The sequence below is a fragment of the Exserohilum turcica genome (assembly GCF_000359705.1).
Source record: "Exserohilum turcica Et28A unplaced genomic scaffold SETTUscaffold_12, whole genome shotgun sequence".
Lineage (NCBI taxonomy): Eukaryota > Fungi > Ascomycota > Dothideomycetes > Pleosporales > Pleosporaceae > Exserohilum > Exserohilum turcicum.
In genome coordinates, this window is record NW_007359937.1 from 579,016 (window position 1) to 604,864 (window position 25,849).

A 25,849-nucleotide genomic window follows, 5' to 3' on the forward strand; every position below is an offset into this window, starting at 1 on the left:
ACCTGGGCTTTCCTTCCAGAAAATTTGCCCTTACTTAAAGGACAAGCTTAGTGCTACCATCCTTAGGGGTCGAAGCAAAAGCCCCAGTCTGGACCTGGACGAAGTCGTTCATCATCTTGGTAATGGCAACTTGACCACCCCAGGTCATCATTTCGGCCATGGTATCAATTTCCTTCATGGTCATGATAACAGAGCCCAGAGGTGCCTTGGGGAGACCGTACTTGTCCTTCTCCGCGTCGGCACGGCGCTCAGGCTTAGCCGCCGCGGGCTTGGATGCCGCGGGCTTGGATGCCTCAGGCTTGGCTGGCTCAGGCTTGGCTGGCTCAGTGCTGTTGCCCATGGGCTTGCCTTCCATAGCGGGCTTCGCGGCTGGCTCAGAGGTCGCAGGTGCTGCGGCAGCAGGCTTCTCACCCTTGGTCGCTTCAGAGGATGCGGGAGAGGCGGCTGCTGGGGCAGCGGCGGCAGCCGGGGCAGGGCTGGCTGCTGCTGGAGCTGCTGGAGCTTCGGCGGCAGGGCTGGCAGCAGCAGCGGCAGGGCTGGCGACAGCGGCAGGGCTGGCGACAGCGGGAGCAGCGGCAGCAGGAGCAGCGGCAGCAGGGGCAGCGGCAGCAGGGGCAGCGGCAGCAGCAGCGGCAGGGCTGGCGACAGCTGGGGCGGCAGCGGCGGCAGCGGGAGAAGTAGCAGTCTCAGTGATAGAGCTGGCGGCTGCGGGGGCAGGGCTTGCTGGGGCAGGGCTGGCGGCAGCTGGGGCAGCAGCGGCGGCGGCAGCAGGACTGGCGGCAGCAGCTGGGGCAGGGCTTGCAGGTTGAGCGTTGGCTTGGGTACCAGTCATGAGCTTCATTGTGAGGATGTACTCTCCATCGATCTGGCGGACGGGAATGGCAATGCGCATATTGCTCTGGTCGAGAATAGCCTCAGCCTGGATGGGAGTGAAGGTAGGCGCAAGAAGGAGCTGAGTAGCAACAGGGTTGTTGGTGGTACCAGTGCCGCCCTGAACCTGGCGAGCAACATTCTTCCTGAACTCATCACGAGTGACACGGCGCGTGGTAGCGGCTCCACCGAGACTGCCCGTTGCGCCGCCAGGGTTCATCAGGACACTACGTTGAGCGACGCCGATGGCCACGGAACCGGTTGGTGGGACGCCCATAGCTTGCATCATCTTCTGGAGACGGACAGCGTTGACTGTGAATTCGTTAGCTTGATGCATGTATTAGGTTTCTACAAGACTTACCAGGCATCTGGATAACAGTGACCTGCTGGTTGAGGTTTGGGGTGACAGCGGCCAAGTTGGTAACGACAGAGTAACGGTAGTCGTTGACGGTGCTTTGTCCCTGAAGAGCAGACAGCATACCCTGGTCAACACCCTTCTTGACATCAACGTTCATCGTCATGGGTTGGGTAGCGCGGGTTGACATTCTGAAGCCATCCTGGAACTCGTTCTCCTGCAGACCAGTTCCCTGGATGCCGACAGATGTGGTGCCATCGCTGCCAAAGGGAACGACAAGAGTGTTGGTCTCAACGGTCTGGCGACCGACAACCATGTATTCACCGTCCATCTGGCTACGCTTGACCATGCGAACAGTCATGTCGGTAGTGTTGACAGTCCTCATGGTCTCTTGGATGATCCAAGTCTGGCGGTCAGGCGAAAGCATAGCGACATAGGCGTTGTCTGGCTGGACAGCCACGCCCTGCAGGTTCTGCATAGTCATAGCCATCTCGATCTGGCCACCGACCAGGTCCGTTGCACCATTGGTGCTGATGGTCATGGACTGTGGGGAGACGGCGACAAAGGGCTGACCAGATGATCCAGTGACCTGGTTGGCCGGAATGGAAGGGCTTTGTTGATTAACAATTATTTGTTGTTGTTTCTGAGAGAAAGTCTCGACTTTTGATCGATCGGGAAATACGAAGGAGTTGAGTTTCATCTAGGCGCGTTAGTTTGGAGGTGCTCGAATGATCAGACGAGGATGCTACTTACATCGCCATTGACATTAAGTACTTGGTTGTACTGCACACTTTGCGACTGAGCGAACACCTGTGCACAGCTCAGGACGATAAGGAGAAGCGAAGAGATCGTGCCGGACGTCATTTTTGCAAGTTGTAGAAGCCACCTGGGCCTTTGAAGAAATTATTAGGTAAAAAGGAAGAAAGGGAAAACGAAAGAGATAGTGAACGAAAAACAGAGAAGACTTGCTGTGGCTGAGATGGATGCCAACTCTGGGCGGCGGCAGACGTCTAATATGAAGGCTCTCGGTTTCGTACTAGGACACGAGAACTCGGACCGGCGAGTCTTCTTTCCGTGCGTAGAGTTTCGAGTCGTGCCACAGGTCGAGATGTCGAGATGCCCTGGGGCACGGAGTTGTATGCCATTAGGCATACTGAGCTCCTCTGTACTCAAATGCCCCACTTTGAGCTTGCCGATCGTTGTCTCATTTGATTATGCTGTCCAGGTCAGCCGTAGTCCTTCCAAATCTGGTATCGGCCAAGAGGTACTACACGGTGACAATGATGCGCCTCTGCAATCATTGTTTCAAACGTCAGGCAGAACGGCTCTGGCGTACGTATGGAACATAGCTGCCGGAAACCTCAGTGCGATTCGGCCGTCATATCCTTCAACGCATGACGAGACAGTTCTGATGGATGTCGGATAATCCGACTCTGCTGGAACTCTGTCTCATGCCACGAGACTGGAAGCGCTCCTGGTCTCACCAAAGAGAGGACGACTCTAATGTGTGCCAATGAGCACACTCTCATAGAGGCCCGTATGCATTGCATACTTGCCAAAGGGAATCGCAGAGCTGACTATTCAATTGCGGCAGAAGACGAGCCTACCCACTGAGAAACTTGGCGTGTCATTTACGTGAAGATGTGATTGGCAGAAAGGCGTTTCAGCATATCGGATTTGGATTTGTGAAATCATCAAACAATGATGTTTGGAGTGGTGTTTCGTGATACGTTGTGTTGCACGAACACGATCGCCTTCGGTTGCGTTAGTTTCCGGCTAGTCTCGCCCGGAAAACCCCATGATTATCGGCCCGACCAGAAGAGTCTTGGCAACATGCTGCTGTGGCTGCACTATCTTGCTGTCAATCACCACTTGTTCGAACGCCACGAAATTTCCTAGGAGCCAATTACGAGGCTCATCTAAGCTACGGTACATTCAATCGCCACCAACAAGCATCATTGGTATCCTCGTCCACTCGGTGCCTTCACACTTCCACTGGAGAATGTCGCCTTGTACTTGCTATCCATGGCCTTTGTTCTCTGTTTGCTCACAATACCCGTGCGGTCGGTCGTGGGTTGTGCGGCCATGAAGCTATCAAATTCGTCGTCTTCTGCATTATCCTCTCCTGGCTCACTATCATCCTCTTCTGCAGAGTTTGCCTTCTTGGAGTCGGGTTGAGGTATGGGTATACGTTGCGGTGTCTTCTTGTCATCCTCGTCTTCATCTTTTCGTGTGGTGTTGGCAAATGGCTTGGAGGCGAGGACGCGGCGCCTTAGTTCTGCCATCTCCTCTTCATCGTCTGACGATTCAGGGATGTTGTAAGGGTTCCTTGGGTCAATCTTGTCTTTGTCATCTTCATCCTCGCCACTTTCTCCGTCTTCATCATCTTCATCTTCCTCATCCGAATCATCAATGACGCGCCTGTTCATATTTCCGCCAGCCCATTCGTCTTCCTCGAGACCCTCTTCCTTTTCAGTCCTGCTCGTGTTGTATTCGCGCTCAATCTTCTCAAGCCATACTTCCTCTGCCTTTTTGATCTGCTCTTCGTTCTCGCACGCCAGATAGCGCTTGAGGAGGGCGGCATTGATGTCTAGAAAGGCTTGGCCGTACGAAAAGGTTGATAATATCGACTCGGCCCACTCAGGGTGTCCACAGATGTAGAAGCATGCGGCTAGCGCTTCAACACAATTTAATCGCCATGGCCGACCGTAGTTGGTTGGGTTTGCCGCGACAAGGTAGGGTAGCAAGCGTTCGCATTTGCCACCTATCCTGCCAAAAGGCACTTCGTCAATTCTGTTCCAACTAGCTTCCACGACTGCGGCGCCATATTGCTCCAGTAGGTCCTTGTCTTCGCGACTTATGATTTTCTTCGCCTTGGGGCTCACGACCACACCCGCAAACTTCTGGCCTACATGCAACTCGCGCATCATGCCTAGGCGCATGAGCCTCTTGCCTGAGCATCGTTTCGCATCGCAGTGTCCGAGATCCCAACATGCAGCCTTAAATTCAGGTTTGGCGGGTCGCGGATTGGCCGCGTCGTTCTCGTCTTCATCTGATGTGCGGCGGGGGCGAGGGGCAGGGCGTGCTTTCGCGGGGTTTTTGAATTTATTGTTGCCTTTGAAGTCCTTCTTGTGACGAACCATTTTCGGCTTGGATGTGTGACTGGGAATGTAGGTAGATTGATTGCGCGAGAGTCAGTCGTCAAGTGCGGAGGGGCAAGCGTCTGGAATAACTTTGCAATCGATAAGTGGCGCTAAGTCCAGTGACGTCTACCATGCAGATTGACTACCACTCGCCAAAACTAGAAGGATATAATGGATTGGGTAATGAGTTTTCCGAGGCATATAATGCATGATTCCAAATGTCGCCACTGTAAATGCTGATCAAAGTGCCCAGCGCGAAACAATAATTCATCGTTTCTTGTAGCAAAACACTATAAAACACCAAGGCTGGCTATCTCCCCCATTTCATTTTTCTGCTGTCCGCCAAGAGAGTACGAAGCCTTCCACCTCATCTTGACGTTGTTGCCCGACCCGCTTTGGACATTCTTCACGTGGATGTTTTGTGTGATGCCAAATCTCTGGTTCGGCCCGAGATTGACGCCCGATTGTGGTTCCAGCTGCAGTTGTGCGCCCTGCGGATTGTTAGTGACCAATGCAGAGCCCATACTACAATGCCAATCTTACTTTTGAAGCTGCAACCTGCAACGTCAAACCGGAGACGGGCAAAGGTGTGTTGTTGGATATCCGCGACTGGATTAGCAGAACCGTGTCTGATTCTCTCGAGACATTGAAGAGGATGTTGATACTTGTGTTCGTGACTGTCAATTCTTTGGACGTATCAGGTACAGAGGATGCAAAGTCCCATTCTTCATCGTCATTAGCCGCATTGGTGGTACTTTGCGTGAGATTTGTCGTTGGTGCGGAGGCACCACCGCCCAGCAAATCAACAACACCAGAAGCAGGAGCTGGTGGCTTGACAGATTGTTGGTACTGGAAAGGCGAGGCCTGTCGAGGCGTAGAAGCAAGAGCAGCAAATGGGTCTGGTGTGCGAGCTGGTTGCGGCGGCGGTGTCGAAAAGGTTGACAGGGGAGGCGACGCTACTGGAGGCTGGCTTGGCTTCGGTCCTGCAGTGAAAAGATTGGTAATGGCTTGGTTGGATGCCTTTTGTGGAGCTTGCGATTGCGGCACAGCCATTCCAGACATGCCGAGAACTGAGAATAGTTAGCGAGTATTTGACGTGTGAACTTAAGCCTGCCTACCTGAGCCGTTGGAGCCGCCCAGGGCTATGCTGCCACTCTGCCCATAGGCTTCCCCGCTCAATGACAGTCCTAATAAATCATCCTCGAGCGCGTTACCTGCAGCTGGTGGCTGCGACGATTGTCCTGCTTGTGGTGTAGGTTCTGGGTCTCCGAAATCGATCAAGTTCAGCGTGTTGTTCGGGCCTTGAGATACACCAGCCCCACTGCGGCCAAGCGTGCCCTGAGGGATGTTGTTTGCAGCCTCAATGTCGCCCTTCTTGAAGAGCTTGTATCTCTCTATCGTCCTGTGTATACTGTCGTTGATTTCAAACAGCTTCGCTACGGCCTCGTGGTCTTCCGAGTCCTCCTCGCACATTTTCTGGATTTTGGGTTGCGCATTTTGAAGGGCATTTGCCAGTTCCTAATGTCGGGTCAGCCAGATGCCAGATGGCGGCGTTATGGCGCACATACCTCAAAGACATCGCCTTCCTTGATTTCATCGCCCGGCCTGTAGCTCTGCAACATCTCCTCCAAGATTCTGGCCTTTTGTTGTATTTTTCCAACCTCTTCGGCAGCCTTTGCGCGCCAATCAGTCTTGTTCCTCGTGTCATATCCGGCCATGACTTTCATGAGCTTGTTCGCTTCTTGCAAGTCTGCAGGACCACCCCGACGGATCAGCTCTTGAAGCTTTGCAGACTGCGCCTCGCGCTCTTCCTCTGCCATTTCTTCTGCCGATCGGAGGCTCTGCACAGTGTAAGCAACACGCGTCAATCATGACGACTTTGCGCACGTACATCGCTCGGGTTCAGGACAGCAGCGTCTTCTTTGCGGATCTCGGGAAAGATGTATCCCTTGTAACTCAGCAGCCTGTGCATATCCCTTATGAAGCCCAGGTCGTCCTTGTATCGCGACGTCTGGCATATTGTTTGGCGCCATTCTTCTATCAGCTCGAGAATCTTGTTCTGGACTCGCGACGAATGAATTGGCGGGCGTTCGGGGAAGCGGCGCACGAGCTCATTGAGGAACTCCTTGGTACTGATCTGGAGGTGGAAGGGGTAGCCGCAATTCTTGACGCAAATGTCCAGGAGCTGTGGGAGGTGAGCTGTGCACTGTACAAGGCGGGGCAGCGGGGCCATACGTTGAGCGCGAGCAGGGCGACGTTCTGGTTGCGATGATTGACATAGTGCACAATGGTGACGGCTGCTTCTCGGGGCCTGCAGAGCCATTAGACTTGTGCGTGTAGCGGTGGGGTGGCCTGATCCTACGCGGTGCCTTTCTTGCTGTTGATCAAGTCGGCGATTTCGAGGTTGAGGGCCAGGTTGGGCTCGAAGTTTTGCGGGTCGCAGGCTTGCACTGTAGTCCTCGCGTCAGCATCGCCCAGGCACAAGGCATGTGTCTTGCCCACATATGTAGCGCTGCAGTGGTGAAGTGGGTGCCTCTCCGTATATGCCGTAGCGATCCCGGGCTGCCATGCGCGCAGACGCTGCCTCCATTGCGCCGCCGGGCAACTTGGGATGTGGGATGTCGTAGCAGTGGCGACGGGCGAGTCGGAGGCTCAGACGGGTTTCGGACACGTCTGCCGTGCTCGGGGGGGAATCGATGGCGTGTATTCAGAGATTTGGTGGGGATAGGACAACAACAGCCAGACGGCATGGTGAACGGCCTTGGCGCCGCGGCTACGTAATGCGCTTGCATCCCACATGTGGCTTGAAGTTCGACGCCGGCTTATACATGCATGGGCGCGCCCCCAGCTGGGGCTGAATATATTGCATGAGAAGGCTCCTTTTCCACTACAAACATCGTACCTACTTCTGGCGCATCCATGCTGCAGCCGTCACTCAGATCAGCCAGTAGTCCTTGATCAGGTACGCCGCATATCCAGCAAGCCCAGCCACTACCGTCTGAGTGCCCAAGAAGCCTATAGGCCGCCCAATGCCTGCGCCCCCCTTGACATACATGCCGAATTCAGCGTGGATGATGCGAAAGGCGAAGAGTGCGCCAAGCGCATAATTGATGTAGAACCTAGTGCACCAATTAGACTCAGCATGACCACGCATCCTACTGATCCCGTTACCTGTTGCCTCCATTGATCTCAGCGAGGAGCGCAATACCAAGCGCCAACGGCACGTTCTCGGCGAAGTTGACTTGCGCACGTGAAGCCACAAGCAGGGGGTCGATGTTTTCTTTCGAGTCGGCCACTTTATCACCCAGACGACTGTCACAGGCATTAGCCCATTGTTGCTGTTCCTCAACGAACCTCTACCTACGTCTTTGTGCTGAAGCGCTTTCTCACAACGCGGAGCTGGAGGAAAATATAATAGGCCGCAAAGGGAGCTGCCCAAGTCGCAGTCGCAGGGGCAAGGAGCGGCATTGGAACGCTGAGACCAACTTTGGAGGTCATCTTTGCTGCACGAACGGATAGGTAGCTGACTGCCAAAGGAATGTGCGAAAGAGAGCGGCTTTATAAAGCTGTGGGGAGTAAAGTGGAGAGTGGGTAGTAGTAGGTCCGAGATTCACAGGCACTTGGACAGCATGGCGTCATGCGCAGCATTAGCGCATTATATATGAAGCTGCGCAAATCGGCATTGGGTCTTTGGTCTCGCATGATAGATCGTGATTGAATTCTTATCCATGGTTCAGTATAGTACAAGCAAGTAGAGGAGATGGTATTGACGCGCAACGTCCGGCGACTGTTTGAGCATCGGTAGCAAATCTAAGAGAAAAAACAACGTCAGCACAAGAAATTCTATTTCATCCAAGACTATGCAAGATGTTGCTCACCGAGGTTTCGTTGTAGACTTGGCTGCCGAGAAAAAGAACAATTTCAAGGGAACATGCCCTATATTTCATCGACCCTGGGCTTCTATCAGATTCCGTTTCATGGTTTGCGAGGACAAACACTTACAGGATTCATGTGCTCTGCATCGTTTTCTTTATTGTCCTCACGTACTTCTTTGAGCATTTTGTCGATGCCTCGTTCGCTTAGTGCTCTCTGGTGAATATGTTAGAAGCAGTGCTGATCGCCTCGGCATGTGTACGAACAGATAGACATTTTTCATACTGCTCAAATATCGGCTTGCAATCATCAGTCGTAGCGGTACCACGCAGGAATTCTAGGAGCACATTAGAAGATCACTCAAGTAAGATTAGCTGCAATCAACTTGATGCATGACGCACTCTCGCTGTACCACTTTAGGAAGCAATTGTCGTAGCGCCTACCAAATGTTAGCGACATGGCGACAGAGCTTGTGACGAGTCTCACTCTTTAACCTGGTTACATTCCGGTGCTAGCGAAGCGGACATATTTTTTTCCTGGGGTGTGTCAGTGAGGTGAAGGGTGCAGGGCAGCATGCGTATGACGGGGTGAAGGTCGCAGCTCCCGCCTATCGATAAGCAAGTAGCGAAAGCGCGCTAACCCGGAGATCATTGAAGGTTTCTTTCTCCAAACATTTGCGACACGCGCATTCTTTCCACGCCCAACCCACTGTGTCACGTCGAAGCGCGCCGCCACCAGATTCTGCGTCATTGAGAGCCCTTCAGGAGAATGAGCGCACAGTAAACACGTCATGGACTCGTTCAAGACGCTGCAGACAGAAATCTCGGCCGCCCTGAAACCGACTACCAGGTCTGCCGCTGCCATCGGCAAAGCAGACATCCCTTTCCAGAGATCGCTCAATCCTGAGGCTGGCGCACAGTTGGACGCCCAGAATGCGCGCCTCCTTCACCTCGCGCAGCGCCTTATTCAGAATGCTGCAGCGAGCTCGGACGCTGTAGGTCCCAAGCTACCCGACGTGGAAGCCATAGACGCCAATTGGAGGGGGGTTGTTGATGTCATCGACAGCTTGCTCGAGAAGGCCGACACCAGTCTGGACGAGTATACGGGCGTGGTCAAACGCCTGAGTCCCGCCGGCGAACAGGTAGGAGCCAGAGATGCCCAAAGGCGAAACCGTATGTCTAACACGTATGCAGGCTGCCGTGAAGCCCCGCCCCAACATTGCCGACAAGAAGATCATTCCAAAGCCGCAGCTCAAGTTTGAGCATGTGCCAACCAACGACGAGACTGGCGGCTTTCGCCCGCTCGTCACCTCCAAGCCCCATGCCAAGATTCCCCTCGAAGAGTGTATGAAGACATTCAGGGACAAGCGCGGACGGGAACAGTAGGATTACCATGCGGTATGCCCATTACACGCGCTAATCTCTTGTGCAGATACCCTCACCCCTACCAGACCGAGATTGAAGAATACGAATACCCAGCGGCTGTCTACGAGTATGCCGAACCGCAAAAATACAAGCCCTTTGAATCTACCACCGCAACCCTAGTCGACACGCCCGAGGCTCTGGTTACTATGCTCTCGGAGCTGAAGACTGCAAAAGAAATCGCTGTTGACCTGGAACACCATGATAATCGCACCTACATTGGCATGGTGTCGTTGATGCAGATCAGCACTCGTGACAAGGACTGGATAGTCGATACCCTGAAGCCTTGGCGCCGGAAGCTGGAATGCTTGAACGAAGTATTTGCAGATCCCAACATCCTCAAGGTTCTACATGGCGCATACATGGATATTATGTGGCTCCAGCGAGATCTCGGCATCTATGTCGTTGGCCTGTTCGACACCTTCCACGCTGCCCGTGCACTTGGCTATCCCACCGCTAGTCTGGCCTACTTGCTCCAGAGACATGTCAATTTCACAGCCCAGAAACAGTACCAGCTTGCTGACTGGCGCATACGGCCGCTTAGTCCAGAGCTGTTCGAATACGCACGCGCTGACACCCATTTCCTTCTCTACGTATACGACAATATGCGTAACGAGCTGGTTGAAAAGTCTGATTTCGACAACCCGGACAAGAACAAGGTTCGGGATGTACTAGAAAAATCGAAAGAGACAGCATTGCAGCGATATGAGCACCCCATCTACGACAGCGAATTGGGACTCGGCACCAATGGCTGGTATAAGCTGATTTCGCGGACCCCTGCTCAGTTTACTCCCGAACAATTTGCCGTCTTCCGAGCTGTCCACAAGTGGAGGGACGATCTCGGTCGGAAAGAGGACGAGAGCCCGCTATTCATTATGCCAAATCATGCCGTGTTTTCTGTAGCTCGCGCAATGCCGGCAGACAAGCCAGCTCTGTTTAACGCCATACAGCATGTTTCTCACCTTATTCGAGTCCATGCAGACGAACTTGTTAACATAGTCGCCGAGGCCAAGAAAGAAGGCCTAAACGGACCAGAACTACACACAGTACTCCAGACCATCGATGATATGAAAAAAGCAGAACGAGCAGAGTCGGAAACTAGAGTGATAATGGCAAACGTGGCTTCCGCTCCAGTGGCTCCAAGCGCGCCACTAACCCGGAATATCCATACCTCTGCTGCCCGGGCCCCAGGCTCAGAGTTTTGGGGTGAACTGTGGAAGAAGGACCAGGCTTCACGACCACAGCAGAAACTGTCTACCATGGATATCGACCTTGCTCTCCCTCTCCCACCTCTTACGGCACAGGTCTTTGCCGACGCAAACGGAGCCGCCGCAGCTACACCAAAGGCTGAGAAGCCCCAGCACACGTTTATACCAAAGGAAGAGAGACCTGCAGAAGACCAGCGAACTGACACATTCGTCGTGAAGCACCTGGGTGGAGGCAAGAAGCGGAAGCGAGGTGATGCTCAAGAAGAGTCAGAGCCCTCGGCACAGCCCCTTGACCCTATGACCCGAGACGAAATCATGCTCGACGCCCCCGAGGAAACTCCAGAAGCCGCACAGGCTCGTGAGAAAGCTGCTAGGAAAGCCGCACGGAAACAAAAGAAGAAAGAGGCTGCTGTCCAAGCTGCCGCATCCAATGGTGATGAGGCTGCTTTCGACTACGCAAATGCCAAATCAGTCCTCCATGCTGAAGACGAAGACGCCAAGACCAAGAAGAAGGACAAGAAGGACAAGAAGAAGGACAAGAAGGACAAGAAGAAGAAGAATGCAGGTTTCACGGCATTTTCGGGCATGACAGATGCGCCCAAGGGACTGCCGAGAGCGCAAAAGGAGGTCGCGGGGCGGAGTAAGACATTCAAGTCTTGAAGGGTGTAGTCGCACCGAGTACGCTATGCACACTTGGCACGACTTGGTTTTCTCATACTCAAAGAGGCTTTCTGCATTCTTGCGTTTCTTGTACATATACCTGCATCACGATACCAAAAGAATTACTTCCTAATAGCCTAGGTATCGGGAAGACGAACCACAGCTCCAAGACTAGCAAAATTCATCACGGATATTCTCTTATACCATAAGAGAATTGTTGATTACTATGATTAGACTGCGCCCATCCACAGTCTCAGACTTCGTGACCATGCAAAACGCGATAAAAGTGACCATAATTACCATTTCCATGCTGCCCGCCCCCGGGACCCTTGACGTTATCCAGCACAGCGAAAACAACGTCTTGCCACCACCCGCCCTGGAACTCGGGCTCGTTGAAGACCTCGAGAAAGCACGTTGCCACGTCGGCAGGGGGGTTAGCAAAGACGCCGCAGCCCAGGGCGCCCAAGACAAGTCTAGTGTGCTTTTGCAGGGCAGCCATACGCAGCACAAGGCGGATTTTGCGCTTTGTCAGAGCCCTCGCGCCGGGATTCTTGAAGGTCTGGGCATCGTCTGAGAGGGGTGGTTTGCGGAGTGCGGCGGCGCTGATGACGGATACGGCGGGTAGAGAGGCGGGTGGCTGTGCTGCAGTGAGGAGCGTGTGGCCGGTTGCCATGGAGGAGCGGATGAGGACGACATTGGGGGTGTAGATTGCGGCGAGCGCGGGGATGGGGTAGAAGGATGGGGTGAGGGACAGGTAGAGCGAGGAGCGGTAGCAGAGACATTCTTCTTGGGCGAGGGCTCCCTTTTGCCAGCCGCCGCCCGGGGAGCGCTCTGAGGCCAGGTTCAGCACTACGACGGAGCGGTGGGGGTCGAGGAGGTTTGGATTTCTGGCTTCGGAGTCGAGGCTGTCGTCTGGGTTGGCTTTGGAATCCGTGTGCGTCTCATCTGGTCCAGAAGTGCTGTCAGGTTCGGGCGAGCTCAGGTGTATGTCCGCAACTGGCCCTGCCAATGAGTCGGTGGACGGCGTGTCGAGACTATTTTCTGCACCATCAGGCTTGAGGTGAGTGTTCGCCTTTGGTGATGTTACTCCCAGGTGTTTATTAACATTATGGCCGGGGTCTAGTTGTATCGCCGCGTCAAATGAATCCATATTCAGGACCTGGATGCGTGCTTTTTTCTTGAAGCCAGGGCACTGGGCAGCAGAAAGAGTGTCGAGGTCTTCCAGTTGGATAAGTGAAGACTCAGTGGGGTCAAAGCCTGGAATATGGGCAAGGACTCTCGGAAGCTCCGCCTTGGTCTCGTCTGCGACCTTTTCCAGGTCCATGTTGCGGCGGTGATTGGGACCGCGGCGTTTGCTGTTTGGGTGATGTTGTTTCTGGTGGTAGGGTTGACCGGGGCGCGAGTTCTCGGGTCGTGGTCGGGAAGCCTTCAAGAATGGAAGGATGGAGCCCTGCTCCATGGTGGCGGGAGAGTGAGGGTGAAGTAAGCGCGAAGTGCGATGAAGCCTCACAACAACAAAATGATCATGACACGATGCGGGACAAAAGACGTATAGACCAAGCGGGTGCTTGTGAATCAAGTGGTGGTGATGGAGGACTGCTCGTGTAATATGTACAGGCTACTGGTAGATACAATCAGGCACCAGGCGATTAGGCGGGCACAGCACGAGCTAGTCCGTTTACGGCAGATGGTCGTGAGCTGGCGAAAGCAAAGCGCGGCGGCGTGCACAGGAGAAGGCGACCAGAGCGACGGCCAAGGTGCAAGGCTGGCGATAGGCGAGCTCTGGTGCGCATGCGATGGGCATGCGATGACTTGCGATGGACATGCAATAGACATGCAATGCAGCGGTCGCAGCAGGGTTGCATCAGCCCTACCACTACCCTACGCCTACTTACCACTACGGGAATACTGCCGGGCGGTGGGCTGGAGCGAGCTGCCCCACTTTCGCGTAGCCAACAGCGATCATATGGCATTTGGGACTCGCCCCAACAGGCACAAAAACAATGCCAATGCCATCAACACCACCCTCCCCTTACCTCTAAACCCCCCCATATCGACATCTTGGCCGCATCGCTCAGCAGTATCCATGTAACTCTGGCTCCCGTCCACCGGCGAAATGCCTACACACCTGGCGCAGCCCTCGCCCAAGCGCAAACGCGACCAGCCCCCGCCGATTCCCTTGCTCAACACGGCCCTGGCGCTGCGTCCAGCACCCGCGCCAATATCGATACCAGCACCGCCCGCAGCACGAGGCAGCCCGGGCCCCTCGCCTGGCGGTGAAAGCCCCCGAAATGCCGTCGCCGACCAGCTGCGAGACATGACGCTGACGGCGATACCAATGTCGCCGCTTACCCCTACCGACGAGGTGCTGCGCAAGAGGCCGAGGCTGGATGCCTTCAGAGTCGACAGCGTCGCCGGGCCAAGCACAGCGCCTACGCATCAGACGCCAGACAGACACGAGCACGCAAGCACAAGCGCCGTGGACACGATGGCTGGCCCGCCCCATCCCGACGTCTCTAGGGTAATACCAGAGACCCCTCAGTCGTCCCAGCCCCGCTTGTTGCCAGATATCGCCTCTTTCACGCAACCAACCACATTTGCCTCCTCGCCCACAAAGGCCCCGCAGTCACATGCATCTGCCACCCACAAGCCTCGCACGCAAAATCGCCCTTCCTCACATCCTCGCCCTCGCCCTCGGTCGCCCACGCCTCCGCCAGCAACTCTTACGTGGCAGGACAGCGAGATCACGGGACACCTGGTCGACCCCCTGACCGACCCAGACGACGACGGTACCGGCATCAACGGCATTGGCTTCAAGCCCACGCCTGCCCTGGCCTATGCCAGGTCCCAGAAGCGACGGCAACAACTGAACGAATGGAAGCTGAGAGAAACTCGCGAGGCGAGAGCCAGGCGCAGTGAGCGGCGCCGCAGGGGCATCAGAGGCACGCCGTCGCGAGAAGGTACAGTGGAGCGCGAGGTAATAGTAGAGAAGAGGCGGACAGTCAAGTTTGCCGTATAACGACGCGGTGGGCATAATGGTAATTTCCAGAAAATTTGCAATATTGGCGGCAGATTTCTGCCCTGGATAACGATGATTCACGACACTCATGATACGGACGGCACATTGGGCGTACAGCGGCGCAGGGAGTTTACACGTTTATTCTACATTTGGCACACTTATTTCATACCGGGTTCTTATGGATCTGTGACATTCAACATTAACAAAGCTATCTTACACATACTCTACCAAATCTGCTTTGCAACTTGATCGTTTGCGTGCACTGTGCCCATCTCCACTTGAGCCGCAGGAGAATCCACACGCGCACGTGACAGCGCGCACCCGTTGTGCCCCCTTTGACCCACTTTGACCTCTCACAAGTTCCATACAGATAGGCAAATTCAGGGAATCACGCAAACGCTTTCATTCGCTGTGCAATAAGCGATTCCTGAATACAGTCAATAACAAAATAAATACTGCGTACTGCTATTGAGAGTTCGTAGTCGCTGCTGACACCGGCGGATCCCTGTTCCGGCGTCGTCATTGCTCCCTGGATGCTTCAGCCTGCTCCCCAACAACACTAACCTGCAGCAATACTCAAAGTCCTTTACACGTCTAGCTTCTTCAAAGGATATCCATTACTGAACAGCAGACCCTCTTCTTACTGAAACGCGCGTGATTAACACAATGCGGTTGCTGCGCGTGGCTCCGCTGCTGCCGCTCGCAGGTGCTCTCATCACGCGCGATGTGCCTCCACGCGCAAAGCAGGTTGCCATCATTGGTATATCATGTGCCCAAAGACGATCCATCCAAAGCTAACTGGAAACAGGCGCAGGAGCAGGTGGCTCATCGACTGCCTACCATCTCGCCCAGTATGCTGCCGAAGCAGGCATTCCCGCCAATATTACCGTGTTCGAGCGTAACGACTACATCGGCGGGCGCACCACCACTGTTCATCCGTGGGATGACCAGACCATTTTCGTCGAGCTTGGCGGCTCTATCTTCGTCCAGGCAAACCGCATCATGGTGAAGGCCATGGAAGACTTCAACCTCTCGCATGTTGGCCAGGATCTTGCAGAGGAACTCGGGCTGCCAGATCTTGGAATCTGGAATAGCGAGGAGTTTATTGTTGTAACAAAATCAGACGAAAGCTGGTGGGATACAGCAAAGTTGCTATGGAGATACGGTACGGCGCCAATATGGACGAACCGGCTGATGAAGGGTGTTGTGGGCCAGTTCTTGTCCATGTACGAAGAGCCGATATTCCCATGGAAGAGCCTGACTGGTGCCGTTCAGGCTGTGGGCCTGGCGGGCGCCGTGGGCGTGACGGGCGAACAGTACCTCAAAGCGAACGGAATTGGAGAGGCCTTCTCGAAAGAGATTATCCAAGCGAGCACTCGAGTCAACTACGCGTCAAACCTGCCATTCATACATGGTGTGGAGACAATGGTTTGCATGGCTACTAATGGCGCTACGCAAATCCAAGGTGGTAACTGGCAGATTTTCGCCCACATGCTGAAGGCTGTCCACGCCAATGTCTATCTCAACACATCCGTCAGCCGAATCTCAAAACAAGCCGACGGCAACTACATGGTTACTACAAATAGGGGTCACACATCATCCTTCGACGAAGTCATCGTTGCGACGCCTCTACAATACTCGGATCTTGTCATCGATCCTGCGCCACAGCACATTCCCGACGAAATTCCGTATACGAACTTGCATGTAACACTGTTTGCGACACCTTTCCGACTTAGTGGCAAGGCTTTCAACCTCGACTCCAAGGCGCCCGTACCAGAAACCATTCTCACCACTCTACCCCCATCTGAAGTCCCTGTAGATGGCGTTGGCTCTCCTGAATTCTATAGCATCTCCATCACCAATACCGGCCTCAACCCGCAGTCATCACCGCCTCGGTTCGAGCACATCTACAAAGTATTCTCCACCTCTCCTGTCACTGCCTCCTTCCTCTCCAACATGCTCGGCCAAGAGGTTTCTGACGAGGAAGCTGAGCACGGCAAAGCCAACGGAACTGTGAGCTGGATCCACCACAAGGTTTGGAATGCGTATCCGCGAGAATACCCACGCGTTACTTTTGAAGAAATCAAGCTTGACCATAGCTTGTGGTATACCAGTGGCATAGAGAGCTTCATCAGCACCATGGAAACTAGTGCTTTGAGTGGCAGGAACGTGGCCAAGCTAATAGCAAACGAGTGGGTGGGTGTCGATTCCAAGGAGGGATATTCCAACGCTGCAAACGATGAAGGCTACCAAGTTGAGCTATGAGAAGGACAGCTTGCCATTATTGCTGCATAACATGCTTACTTCGCTGAAAAGCCCTTATGATACATGTGAGTTTTTTTTTAGGCAAGATCAACACGCATTCCTAGTGAAACAGAATGGGATTGGTGTGTGCTTTCTTTAGCGCGAGACTTTACAATGTTTCTTCTTTTCTTTGTGAAGTGCTTGATACAGATGCGTTTCGTATCAGGCGAGAGACGAGCTTCATCGCAGTATGAGCGTTAATGTCTGCAGGACGGGCAAATGAGAAGTTATACGATAAATGAATGTTTTGTTCTATCCCACAATATCTACCCGAAACAAACAAAAGAAGACCATGATACTAGAGAATGAACCTTGCCCACGCTATGCAGTAGCTAAACAAACCATCCAGTAGCGCGACATCGCCATACAAATCGACCGACAGAAAAGCCCAGCCACCCCTGACCATATCCTCCGTTCCCAAGAAACACACACTTACAAAGGCACGTTAGGCACGATCAAGCCACCCTGGCTCTTGAGCGGATTCTCGCTCGGCTGCTTGGTCACGGTGTTGACAGCCATCTGCTTGTACCTAGCGAGCGTCTTATCGCCGTCGAAATTCTGGTTTACCACGCCGCTCATGCCCTTCTGGCAATGGTTGCCATTTGTCTGCGAGCAGTAGTACCAAAAGGGGTTTTTATCCTTGACGACGACGCGAAAGACGTTGGGCGCCTCGTGCTCGGTCGTGTTGAAGTTGAAGCCCGAGAAGACGGCCGTGGGCCCGCCGAGCGGCTCGCAGGGCCGCTCGAATGACGATTGCACCACCGTGTGTGCTTTGGGTAGGAAGTGGAATTCTAGTACGTCCCCGATCTCGGCTACGACGTTCTCCGGCTCAAAGTGAAGCCCGTTGTTGGCGGTCGTCGAGCCGGCGGTGATTCGGTGGGTGACGCCTGTGGAGCGCACTTTGCCGGCGGTTAAGGCGCTGCTGAGGCTGAGCAGAGACGTCGCTGCGAGGAGGATGGTTGAAGGGGAGAAGCTGAGCATGGTGGTGATGGTGGTGGTTTTACTTGAGGTGTTTGGTGTGAGTTGATTTGGTGGCTATTAAGGTAGCTTGAATAAGTAGTCCAAATGCTGGTGATGGTTTGGATGGAGAGGAATTGATACTGTGGTGTTGTTGTGATGATGGGTTTCAATCTCGACGATTGCACACTCTCACATATATACTCGTCTTCATGTCCACATCGCAAATCAGCGTTTTCTATTCATGACGCGCGGACATAGCCTTCGGATGCTGCTGTTGCCGTCTAGCAGTAAGCCGTTGCTGTTGTTGCTGTGCGATGTCGCCAGCACAGGTGAGCTCAGCCTCAAAGCCTCGACCTTGATGACGCTGCGGAGAGCAGCACCAGCTTGGAGTTGAACACCAGGGAAATGGTATCTTGCGCAGCGGTCTGCTTTTTTTGTTCGAATCATGTTATTCTAGTAAGTGTCAGGCGCGCCACTGCTGAGAGGCCCAGCTGATGGCCTTGCTGACGGGGCTGATGTACATAGTGGGCACGCTTGCTGGATCCGTTGTGGCTAAGCCTTTGGTTCGAAAACAACATGCTGGGTAATTGCTGCAGTGTTGAGTCGGCTTAGAATAGGCATTGTTCTCCAAGGGAGCGTGTTGCTGATGCCGATGCTGATGAGGACGGTGATGATGCGCTTGCCCCATATCTGCTAGTCGTGCTCACAGTGCTTTGAAGGCGTGGAGGCGTGGAGATTGCGACTGTGCCACGTTGTGGCCATGTCTAGTAATCCTCGATTGATGTTATTCTTGTCAGTTAGTAATCGGCCGACTAATTTTGGAAATAGGTCTGGCTTGCAATACGCAAGGGGTGACTACTCTTCACACTCGTCTCAATCCCGCTTGGCCGTTGATGCTGTTGCGTATCCTCCCATAAGAGTTGCTGTTTATGTGTGGGTGGGATGGAAGGATTCGGAACCTCAGAGCTGCTGCAGCTCTTAGTGTGCAAAAATAGTGCAATAACAAATGCGTAGAGTGGGTCGTTTTTTATTGCAGTATTTTGACGCACCTCGGGCTAGCTAAGGTGATGCTAAGACCACCAGCCGCTTGAGTGAATAAGATGCTGCTCAGGCGCTGTGTCTCGTTCATCTGCTTCTCCATATACGCATGTACGGGAGTTTCCTTGATGTCTTTACTGACGTTCTGATAAAGTAAATCGTGTCTTTCTCCATGACAAGAACCGGATGGGTTTTACGCTGGGTATCGCAAGACAATTGGACAGTCTGCAGCCGAGATACAGGTTGGTACATCGACCCCCCAAATCAATCTCCGTGCTGGTTCTCAATAGACTGTAAGGGAATAAAGCGAGCGTTGCAGTTGGAACAGCTGACTTGGGGAGAGATTGCCAAGGCGCTTCATACGCGTTCATCACGTGAGGATCAATCGAGTCAGCGATACAGGCACCGTACACTCATGATAAACACAGGGATTGTCCAGAATCGTAATTTGACAGGCAACAATTACGCACTAAGCTATCAAACTTGACACTCATAGCATACCGGGTCTTTTTGACGAAGCGAGGCAAGGTAAGCATGCGGGACTGAGGGGTGTCATTCATGTGCCCTCCAGACAAATCCAGTGCCAGTTGAACCTAGCACCATACTACTACGACGACCGCGCGGCTATCAAACCATTGACGAGGTGTTTGTTTCGTGGCTATGAAAACTTCATGGTTCAAGAGATTGTCGACCCGGATTTCGGACACTTGCACCCTCGGATTTTTGCAGTTTCGGAATCCTTGGCGGTTCCATGCTCGTCACACCCACAACATCAGGTTCCCGTCCGAGGCAATCTAGCCATGCTCTACCACTGAGAATGAGGGGAACCCGACTTAGGAACAAGGATGTGTTATCAAATTCCCACTGACACTGAGAAGCCCGAGAGGGCCGGGACATGGAATCTCGATATGCCGCTCGAGAACCCCACATATTCTCCTATCCTTGGGCACCTCCTGATGCGCTGGTACGGTTGAGGTATGTACTCGGGACCTATGAATGGTCATGTTTTCTCGCACGGCACAAGGAAGCCTGGGCCCGTATATCTCTCGGTATCGGCGGAACAGTAGGGCAATCCGCCCCGACGGGCTGGGGACGTTAAGTTGCCGTCGCATTGACCTGCTCACCTTGCCATCGTATTCTCTGGCATCTGTCCCATTTGCCCACGTGGATAGCCTGAAATGATCCCTGCCGACTGGTGACGGGTTTGGTGGAGCACGTCAGACAGCCACCGTGCTTAAACGATCCCAGTCCTCTCCACAAGTATAAGTACTGCTCGTGCCACTTTTCAAGTTGGTCATTACGGACCAAAATGCATAATTCTATCTTGCTGTCCTTCTGGGCAGGCATCTCCTTCGTCATCTATAAGATTGTATCTTCCATCATCACTTCACGCCGACATGCAGCTGCTGCACGCCGACTGGGTTGCGTGGACCCCCCTCCCATGAAACAGTCGATTTTCGACCCTCTGGGAATCAAGGGCGTTATAGAGGTACTCAAGGCAGACAAAGAGCACCGTTTGCTACAGTATTTCAAGAAGCGCAGCGACCTAAACTGCGATGAACAAGGCAATCCCATCAATACGCTCACCCAGCATCTCCTGGGCACCAAGACCGTTTTCACCACCGACCCTAGAAACGTCCAAGCCATCCTGGCAACGCAATTCAAAGACTTTGGACTAGGAAGAGTTAGGAACGCCACCTTCGCCCCGCTACTGGGTCATGGCATTGTAAGTCACATGTCTAATGTGTTTGACAGGCGCTAGGCTCTAACACAGAATAGTTTTCTTCAGACGGCGAGCAATGGGCAAAGGCCAGGGCACTTCTCCGACCCCAGTTTGCACGGGACCAAGTGAGCAACCTGGAACTGGAAGAGCAACACGTGCAACACTTGATGCGAGTTATACCCATGAGTTCCAATGGCTGGACCGAAGTCACCGACCTCGAGCCTCTTTTCTTCCGCCTGACTATCGACTCGGCAACGGAATTCTTATTCGGCGAAAGTGTAGACTCGCAGCTCTCTGCCTTGCCTGACTACAAGTCGAGCAGAGGCACCGTGGAGCAAGACTTTGCCACGGCATTCGATCAAGCTCTGAACGCGATTTCTATCAAGCTACGATTCGGAGATGCCCCTTGGCTCGTCTACAACAAGATGGAGAAGGTGTACAACAAGCGCTGTCACGCATCCATTGACCATTACATTCAGCTTGCGTTATCAAAAGACAAGACGGCACGACAAAATTCAACCGAAAAGCAAAAGTACGTCTTCCTTGACGCACTTGTAGAGGCAAACCAGGATCCTGTAGAGCTCCGAAGTCACCTGATATCGATCCTGCTGGCGGGCCGCGATACCACGGCGTCGCTACTGTCATACGTCTTCATGTCTCTGGCCCAGCACCCTGAGGTGTACGAGAAGCTACGTGGCGTCGTCAAGGACTCTTTCGGCACCTATTCCAACCCCAAGAACATGACTTTCGAGGCGCTGAAGTCATGCAACTTTCTACAATGGGTGTTGAACGAGGCCCTTCGTCTGTACCCAGTTGTTCCCCTCAACAGTCGTCGTGCCCTTCGCGACACCACACTCCCCACAGGCGGTGGTCCTGACGGCACAGCGCCCATCTATATCAAGGAAGATATGTCCGTAGACTACCATATTTACACTATTCACCGACGGAAAGACCTTTGGGGACAGGATGCCGACGAGTTCCGGCCAGACCGTTGGGATGGCAGGAAGAGCGGATGGGAATATCTGCCCTTCAACGGCGGCGCAAGAATCTGTATCGGACAGCAATTCGCTCTTACAGAGGCCGCATATACCGTTGTAAGACTGGCACAGAGATTTGAGAAGATCGAGAGTGCTGGAAACTTATGGGATGGATCTACAAAGGGTGGATCGGATCACATTAAGCACAATCTGAGCCTGACAACTTGCCCAGCGGGTGGTGTCAAGCTTCGGATGAAGGAGGCCCGGGAATGATTATTAGCATGATGACTATATAGATACCTTTTTGTTAGCATCAATAGCGTTTTTTATGAATGACTTCGTTCCAATTTTTGGGGCTTGAACCAGGCCGTGTTTGCATGATGGAGTGTTTTGGCCACGTGATGGAGCCAAGCCCAAAGCGAGTGGAGAATGGCCGAGTCGGCACGGGGGCGCCATTAGTGTTAGTGATGACGGGCCCGGGCAAGGATCCGTCTGCCGGCGGGACAATCTCCAAACTTTTGAAATGCACTTTTGACCATCCATTCTGCACGACACTGCCCACGATGCGGCGAGCGCGCGGACTCAGGGTAAGCAAAGCAAGGAGAATTTTGGCACCGCCGGACTTGCCATTGACTCGTTCGCAGGTTTCGTCCACTCGCGATATATGCGTCTTCTGCGCCACTCGTCAACTGGCCGTCTCAAGCGCACTCCCTTCGCCATCACATGCCACCCAACGCCGCGAACTCAACTCTTCCAGTCGATCCCCGCAGTCGGCGGAAGGAGTTATATACCAGGATGAAAATGAGCGCCAGAAGCCCATGTCGCAGGCAGAGAGGATGCGGCAGGTCTTGGCCGCCAACGCTGCTTTCGCCCCTCCGCAGCCCCAAGGAGGATACATGTCGCCCGCCGAGAGGATGAGAGCGTCTTTGGCGGCTCAGAGACCTCAGCAGACGCAGACGCAGCCTACACGCCTGAATCCGCTCGACCGACGGCCAATGAACAGAAGTGGCGTGTCGGACGGACAGAGCCGTCAGCAGAACAGAGACAGATTTGCACCTGCTGGCCGGCGAGCAGGCGGCAATGAGCGGATCGACTATAGAACACCACAGCAGAATCGCTACACGGTCAATATGGACTCCAGGCCACCAGTCAATATGCCCGCATTCGGCCCTGGCCACTTGAGACGCCGCAACGAGCCACAACACGAACGCGCTTCATTCGGATCAGACAATCGAACAGCACAGCCCGCTCATAGGGTTCTGCCACAGAGAAAAATGCTGGATCAAGACGAGATCTCTAAGCTGCTGGGCGACGCATCCACCACCACTCGGCCGTCGAAGCCATACCAGCCGCTTGCGAGGAACGCAAACGCCCAACAAAATTGCTGGCACTGTGGCTCCAAGGAGCATGGAAGCAACCTGTGTCCGATGAAGCCGGCCTTGCGGGACCGTCAACAGCGAACCGAGCAAGGCACAGCTTCCTCCCGACCGCCGCAGCGCTTCAAGGAATCAATCTCGGATGCAGCAGAGGCTTGGGCACAGAAGTCAAAGGGCATACTGGACATTGAACCACCATCCCCGTCGCAGATAGAGGAAGATACCAGGCGACGCAATGACATCGAGAGCGAAAGAAGACGGAGCCGCTTTGCGTTTGATGAGCCCGAGGAAAAGAATCGCTATGAAGAGCCTGCACGTCGCCAAGGTGGCAACAAGGGTAGGAAAGGACGCGTGCAGCGGTTCGATGAAGAAGATGATGACGAAGGCCCATCTATAAGCAAGGCAGAGCGCAAGCGATTGCGGGCCGAAGCGAAGAAGGCGGCGCAGGCTGCAAAGAACGAACCCACTCCTATCTCTTTACCGGAGTACATTAGCGTTGCCAACCTGGCAGGGGCCTTGAAGTTGCGGGTGGAAGACTTTGTGCAGAAACTAGAAGAGCTGGGTTTTGAAGATGTACAGAACGACCATATCCTCAACGCCGAGCATGCTGGGCTTGTCGCACAAGAGTATAATTTCGAACCAATCTTTCAGTCGGAGGAAGACGATGGCGACCTGTATCCCGCACCACCTTTGGAACCCGAGGCCTATGTTCAGCTGCCTGCTCGACCGCCGGTCGTCACCATCATGGGACATGTCGATCACGGCAAGACGACGATTCTCGACTACATGCGCTCGACTAGTGTTGCTGCTACAGAGTTTGGCGGCATCACGCAGCACATCGGTGCTTTCAGTGTGCCGCTAGCAAACGGGAAGAAGATTACTTTCCTCGACACTCCTGGCCATTCTGCGTTCGAGACAATGCGCGCTCGTGGTGCTCATGTCACTGATATTGTTGTTTTGGTAGTTGCTGCTGACGACTCGGTTATGCCACAGACTGTCGAGGCTATCAAGCATGCACAGGCCGCCAAGGTCCCTATAATTGTCGCTATCAACAAGATTGACATACCACAAGCCGACCCGGACACTGTTAAGCTCGATCTCGGTCGTCATGGCATCGAGGTTGAAGACTTTGGTGGTGATATCCAGGCGGTCTGTGTGAGTGGAAAGACAGGTCAAGGCATGCCCGATCTCGAGGAGGCCATCTCAACACTCTCTGAGATGCTGGACCACCGCGCTGATCCTCAAGCTGCTGTTGAAGGGTGGGTCTTGGAGGGTACAACCAAGAAGTCTGGGCGTGTTGCGACCGTCCTCGTCCGCAGCGGTACTCTGCGTCAAGGCACATCTCTCGTTGCAGGCACTAGTTGGACACGTGTACGCAGTCTGCGCAACGAAGCAGGCGTTGCAGTCAATGAGGCCGGGCCCGGAATGGCTGTCGAAGTCGACGGCTGGCGCGACCAGCCCATTGCCGGTGATGAAGTGCTCCAAGCCGAAGACGAACAGCACGCAACTTCGGTTACCGAGTTGCGCATTAAGAAAGTCGAGAGAGAACAGATGGCGCGCGACATGGAAGCTATTAACGAATCTCGCCGTCTAGAGGCTGAGCGTCGTGAGGCTGAGGAAGCCGCCGCCAAGGCTACTGAAAACGGCGAAGAGGCTGCCGCGCCTGAGAAGAAGGAGGCTGGTCCAGAGGTTGTGAGTTTCATCGTCAAAGGCGACGTCTCAGGCTCCGTAGAAGCTGTCATAGACTCGGTCGCCGGTCTCGGTAACGCGGAAGTTTCTACACGCATCCTCCGCCACGGAGTCGGTGCGCCCTCTGAATTCGATGTATCGCACGCGGCCGATGCCCAGGGTCATATCGTAAATTTCAACACCACAATTCCAGGAAATGTGGCCAAGCTCGCGGAGGAAAAGGGCGTCAGGATCCTGGACAGCAACATTATCTACCGTGTCGTCGAAAACGTCAAAGAGCTCTTGTCAGAGAAGCTCGCACCAAAGGTCATTCATAAAGTTACTGGCGAGGCGGACATTGCAGCCGTATTTGAAATCGGACTAGGTGGTAGGAAAAAGATGAAGGTTGCGGGCTCCAAGGTGCGCAACGGTATCGTGGATAGGGGCACCAAGGCAAAGGTGCTCCGTGGCGATACGCTTGTTCATGAAGGTAGGCATTAACACTGTCAGCACAAGAGAAAACCTATGCTAACACTCATTAATAGGTGTGATCAGCTCAATCAAAAACCAAAAGAAGGATGTCGAGCAGATGCGTAAAGACACCGAGTGCGGCATTTCCTTTGATAATTGGGAAGACTTTAGAGTCGGTGACAAGATTCAGTGTTATGAGGAAAAGTTTGAAAAGAGGAGCTTGTAGAATACTGTATTGTACATACTATTTCCAATGACAAATAGAGGTTCCGTGTGCATCTACATAACAGTTCTCCAACAACCAAACTCCTACTTAACCCTTGTTTCAAATCCGCAAGCAGCTATTCCGATAACCATTCATGCACCAGGCTGAAACGCTACTACGCTGTAGCACCACTACGCTAACTAGATGCAGCATAACTACTACTACCACTAAACGTAGCTCCATTACCAGTGCTACAAATAAGGCAACAGGACACTCTGTACCCTAATGAGAGGATCTTGGGTTCCCTCGGCATACTGCAAGGCCACTTCTCGCCTTTCCAAACAGTTTACCAACGGTAGAAAGCCACCACCACCAGTCCATAATATATCCTAGAGCACACTCCGCACACAGCTGATCTACGAAATATGACATATGTCCCAGGTGCTCACGATCGAAATAGAAGTGACTGTCGTTCGTGCCGGAGTTTTCGTAAGCGCAAACATACACGCCATTCAGATTGTAACCAAAGTAAGGAAGCCAGTTATTCAGTTGTCTAACACCAATAGGGGTATGGCTCA

General features: G+C 53.6%; 13 protein-coding genes across 13 annotated transcripts; 5 read left to right on the forward strand and 8 right to left on the reverse strand.

The window, feature by feature from the left end:
- Nucleotides 1-34: 34 nt before the first annotated feature.
- SETTUDRAFT_104577 (uncharacterized protein) lies at nucleotides 35-2,089 on the reverse strand (the record flags this gene model as incomplete). The annotated part of the gene is made up of 4 exons (XM_008024425.1): nucleotides 35-303; nucleotides 775-1,182; nucleotides 1,232-1,925; nucleotides 1,979-2,089. The coding sequence occupies 4 exons, from the start codon at nucleotides 2,087-2,089 to the stop codon at nucleotides 35-37; spliced, it is 1,482 nt and encodes a 493-aa protein (XP_008022616.1).
- An 883-nt stretch (nucleotides 2,090-2,972) lies between these two features.
- Nucleotides 2,973-4,368, reverse strand: SETTUDRAFT_175653 (uncharacterized protein; the record flags this gene model as incomplete). The annotated part of the gene is made up of 1 exon (XM_008024426.1): nucleotides 2,973-4,368. The coding sequence occupies one exon, from the start codon at nucleotides 4,366-4,368 to the stop codon at nucleotides 3,181-3,183; it is 1,188 nt and encodes a 395-aa protein (XP_008022617.1). The 3' UTR covers nucleotides 2,973-3,180.
- A 258-nt stretch (nucleotides 4,369-4,626) lies between these two features.
- On the reverse strand, nucleotides 4,627-7,034 carry SETTUDRAFT_167480 (uncharacterized protein). Its single transcript, XM_008024427.1, has 8 exons — nucleotides 6,871-7,034; nucleotides 6,731-6,818; nucleotides 6,604-6,679; nucleotides 6,260-6,553; nucleotides 5,937-6,209; nucleotides 5,487-5,886; nucleotides 4,912-5,438; nucleotides 4,627-4,859 (listed from the first exon to the last, which is right to left on the reverse strand). The coding sequence occupies exons 1-8, from the start codon at nucleotides 6,956-6,958 to the stop codon at nucleotides 4,659-4,661; spliced, it is 1,947 nt and encodes a 648-aa protein (XP_008022618.1). The 5' UTR covers nucleotides 6,959-7,034; the 3' UTR covers nucleotides 4,627-4,658.
- Nucleotides 7,035-7,303: 269 nt separating this feature from the next.
- On the reverse strand, nucleotides 7,304-7,866 carry SETTUDRAFT_37319 (uncharacterized protein; the record flags this gene model as incomplete). The annotated part of the gene is made up of 3 exons (XM_008024269.1): nucleotides 7,304-7,487; nucleotides 7,540-7,680; nucleotides 7,733-7,866. 3 exons carry the CDS (start codon nucleotides 7,864-7,866, stop codon nucleotides 7,304-7,306), a joined length of 459 nt encoding a protein of 152 aa, XP_008022460.1.
- A 202-nt stretch (nucleotides 7,867-8,068) lies between these two features.
- Nucleotides 8,069-8,779, reverse strand: SETTUDRAFT_167482 (uncharacterized protein). The gene is made up of 6 exons (XM_008024428.1): nucleotides 8,728-8,779; nucleotides 8,643-8,680; nucleotides 8,508-8,578; nucleotides 8,371-8,457; nucleotides 8,247-8,320; nucleotides 8,069-8,178 (listed from the first exon to the last, which is right to left on the reverse strand). The coding sequence occupies exons 1-5, from the start codon at nucleotides 8,766-8,768 to the stop codon at nucleotides 8,312-8,314; spliced, it is 246 nt and encodes an 81-aa protein (XP_008022619.1). The 5' UTR covers nucleotides 8,769-8,779; the 3' UTR covers nucleotides 8,069-8,178; nucleotides 8,247-8,311.
- A 174-nt stretch (nucleotides 8,780-8,953) lies between these two features.
- On the forward strand, nucleotides 8,954-11,678 carry SETTUDRAFT_146733 (uncharacterized protein). Its single transcript, XM_008024429.1, has 3 exons — nucleotides 8,954-9,382; nucleotides 9,435-9,622; nucleotides 9,673-11,678. Exons 1-3 carry the CDS (start codon nucleotides 9,032-9,034, stop codon nucleotides 11,528-11,530), a joined length of 2,397 nt encoding a protein of 798 aa, XP_008022620.1. The 5' UTR covers nucleotides 8,954-9,031; the 3' UTR covers nucleotides 11,531-11,678.
- A 105-nt stretch (nucleotides 11,679-11,783) lies between these two features.
- SETTUDRAFT_175656 (uncharacterized protein) lies at nucleotides 11,784-13,014 on the reverse strand (the record flags this gene model as incomplete). Its single annotated transcript, XM_008024430.1, has 1 exon — nucleotides 11,784-13,014. Exon 1 carries the CDS (start codon nucleotides 12,987-12,989, stop codon nucleotides 11,784-11,786), a length of 1,206 nt encoding a protein of 401 aa, XP_008022621.1. The 5' UTR covers nucleotides 12,990-13,014.
- Nucleotides 13,015-13,577: 563 nt separating this feature from the next.
- SETTUDRAFT_167484 (uncharacterized protein) lies at nucleotides 13,578-14,767 on the forward strand. The gene has a single exon (XM_008024431.1). It carries the CDS (start codon nucleotides 13,647-13,649, stop codon nucleotides 14,547-14,549), a length of 903 nt encoding a protein of 300 aa, XP_008022622.1. The 5' UTR covers nucleotides 13,578-13,646; the 3' UTR covers nucleotides 14,550-14,767.
- Nucleotides 14,768-15,185: 418 nt separating this feature from the next.
- Nucleotides 15,186-17,106, forward strand: SETTUDRAFT_126988 (uncharacterized protein). The gene is made up of 2 exons (XM_008024432.1): nucleotides 15,186-15,309; nucleotides 15,358-17,106. Exons 1-2 carry the CDS (start codon nucleotides 15,216-15,218, stop codon nucleotides 16,812-16,814), a joined length of 1,551 nt encoding a protein of 516 aa, XP_008022623.1. The 5' UTR covers nucleotides 15,186-15,215; the 3' UTR covers nucleotides 16,815-17,106.
- Nucleotides 17,107-17,285: 179 nt separating this feature from the next.
- On the reverse strand, nucleotides 17,286-17,834 carry SETTUDRAFT_159251 (uncharacterized protein; the record flags this gene model as incomplete). Its single annotated transcript, XM_008024433.1, has 1 exon — nucleotides 17,286-17,834. One exon carries the CDS (start codon nucleotides 17,832-17,834, stop codon nucleotides 17,286-17,288), a length of 549 nt encoding a protein of 182 aa, XP_008022624.1.
- A 28-nt stretch (nucleotides 17,835-17,862) lies between these two features.
- Nucleotides 17,863-18,441, reverse strand: SETTUDRAFT_167486 (uncharacterized protein; the record flags this gene model as incomplete). The annotated part of the gene is made up of 1 exon (XM_008024434.1): nucleotides 17,863-18,441. A coding segment is annotated over exon 1 (208 nt), but the record flags the coding sequence as incomplete, so codon positions are not given.
- Nucleotides 18,442-20,160: 1,719 nt separating this feature from the next.
- SETTUDRAFT_104406 (uncharacterized protein) lies at nucleotides 20,161-21,824 on the forward strand (the record flags this gene model as incomplete). Its single annotated transcript, XM_008024435.1, has 2 exons — nucleotides 20,161-20,577; nucleotides 20,631-21,824. The coding sequence occupies 2 exons, from the start codon at nucleotides 20,161-20,163 to the stop codon at nucleotides 21,822-21,824; spliced, it is 1,611 nt and encodes a 536-aa protein (XP_008022626.1).
- Nucleotides 21,825-22,114: 290 nt separating this feature from the next.
- Nucleotides 22,115-25,292, forward strand: SETTUDRAFT_159253 (uncharacterized protein; the record flags this gene model as incomplete). The annotated part of the gene is made up of 3 exons (XM_008024436.1): nucleotides 22,115-22,138; nucleotides 22,196-25,085; nucleotides 25,141-25,292. The coding sequence occupies 3 exons, from the start codon at nucleotides 22,115-22,117 to the stop codon at nucleotides 25,290-25,292; spliced, it is 3,066 nt and encodes a 1,021-aa protein (XP_008022627.1).
- Between the last annotated feature and the right edge of the window lie 557 nt (nucleotides 25,293-25,849).

Bases quoted from the DNA above. Each gene is read 5' to 3' on its own strand.
- SETTUDRAFT_167480 (XM_008024427.1), bottom strand. From the start codon at position 6,958: ATGGAGGCAGCGTCTGCGCGCATGGCAGCCCGGGATCGCTACGGCATA. The intron at 6,819-6,870 runs GTGGGCAAGACA...CGAGGACTACAG, and splicing joins ACCACTGCAGCGCTACATAT to TGCAAGCCTGCGACCCGCAA. The intron at 5,887-5,936 runs GTATGTGCGCCA...ACCCGACATTAG, and splicing joins AGGAAGGCGATGTCTTTGAG to GAACTGGCAAATGCCCTTCA.
- SETTUDRAFT_167482 (XM_008024428.1), bottom strand. From the start codon at position 8,768: ATGTCCGCTTCGCTAGCACCGGAATGTAACCAGGTTAAAGA. The intron at 8,579-8,642 runs GTGCGTCATGCA...ATGTGCTCCTAG, and splicing joins CCTAAAGTGGTACAGCGAGA to AATTCCTGCGTGGTACCGCT. The intron at 8,458-8,507 runs GTTCGTACACAT...CATATTCACCAG, and splicing joins AGTATGAAAAATGTCTATCT to AGAGCACTAAGCGAACGAGG.
- SETTUDRAFT_146733 (XM_008024429.1), top strand. From the start codon at position 9,032: ATGGACTCGTTCAAGACGCTGCAGACAGAAATCTCGGCCGCCCTGAAA. The intron at 9,383-9,434 runs GTAGGAGCCAGA...ACACGTATGCAG, and splicing joins TGAGTCCCGCCGGCGAACAG to GCTGCCGTGAAGCCCCGCCC. The intron at 9,623-9,672 runs GTAGGATTACCA...TCTCTTGTGCAG, and splicing joins GACAAGCGCGGACGGGAACA to ATACCCTCACCCCTACCAGA.
- SETTUDRAFT_167484 (XM_008024431.1), top strand. From the start codon at position 13,647: ATGCCTACACACCTGGCGCAGCCCTCGCCCAAGCGCAAACGCGACCAG.
- SETTUDRAFT_126988 (XM_008024432.1), top strand. From the start codon at position 15,216: ATGCGGTTGCTGCGCGTGGCTCCGCTGCTGCCGCTCGCAGGTGCTCTC. The intron at 15,310-15,357 runs GTATATCATGTG...AACTGGAAACAG, and splicing joins AAAGCAGGTTGCCATCATTG to GCGCAGGAGCAGGTGGCTCA.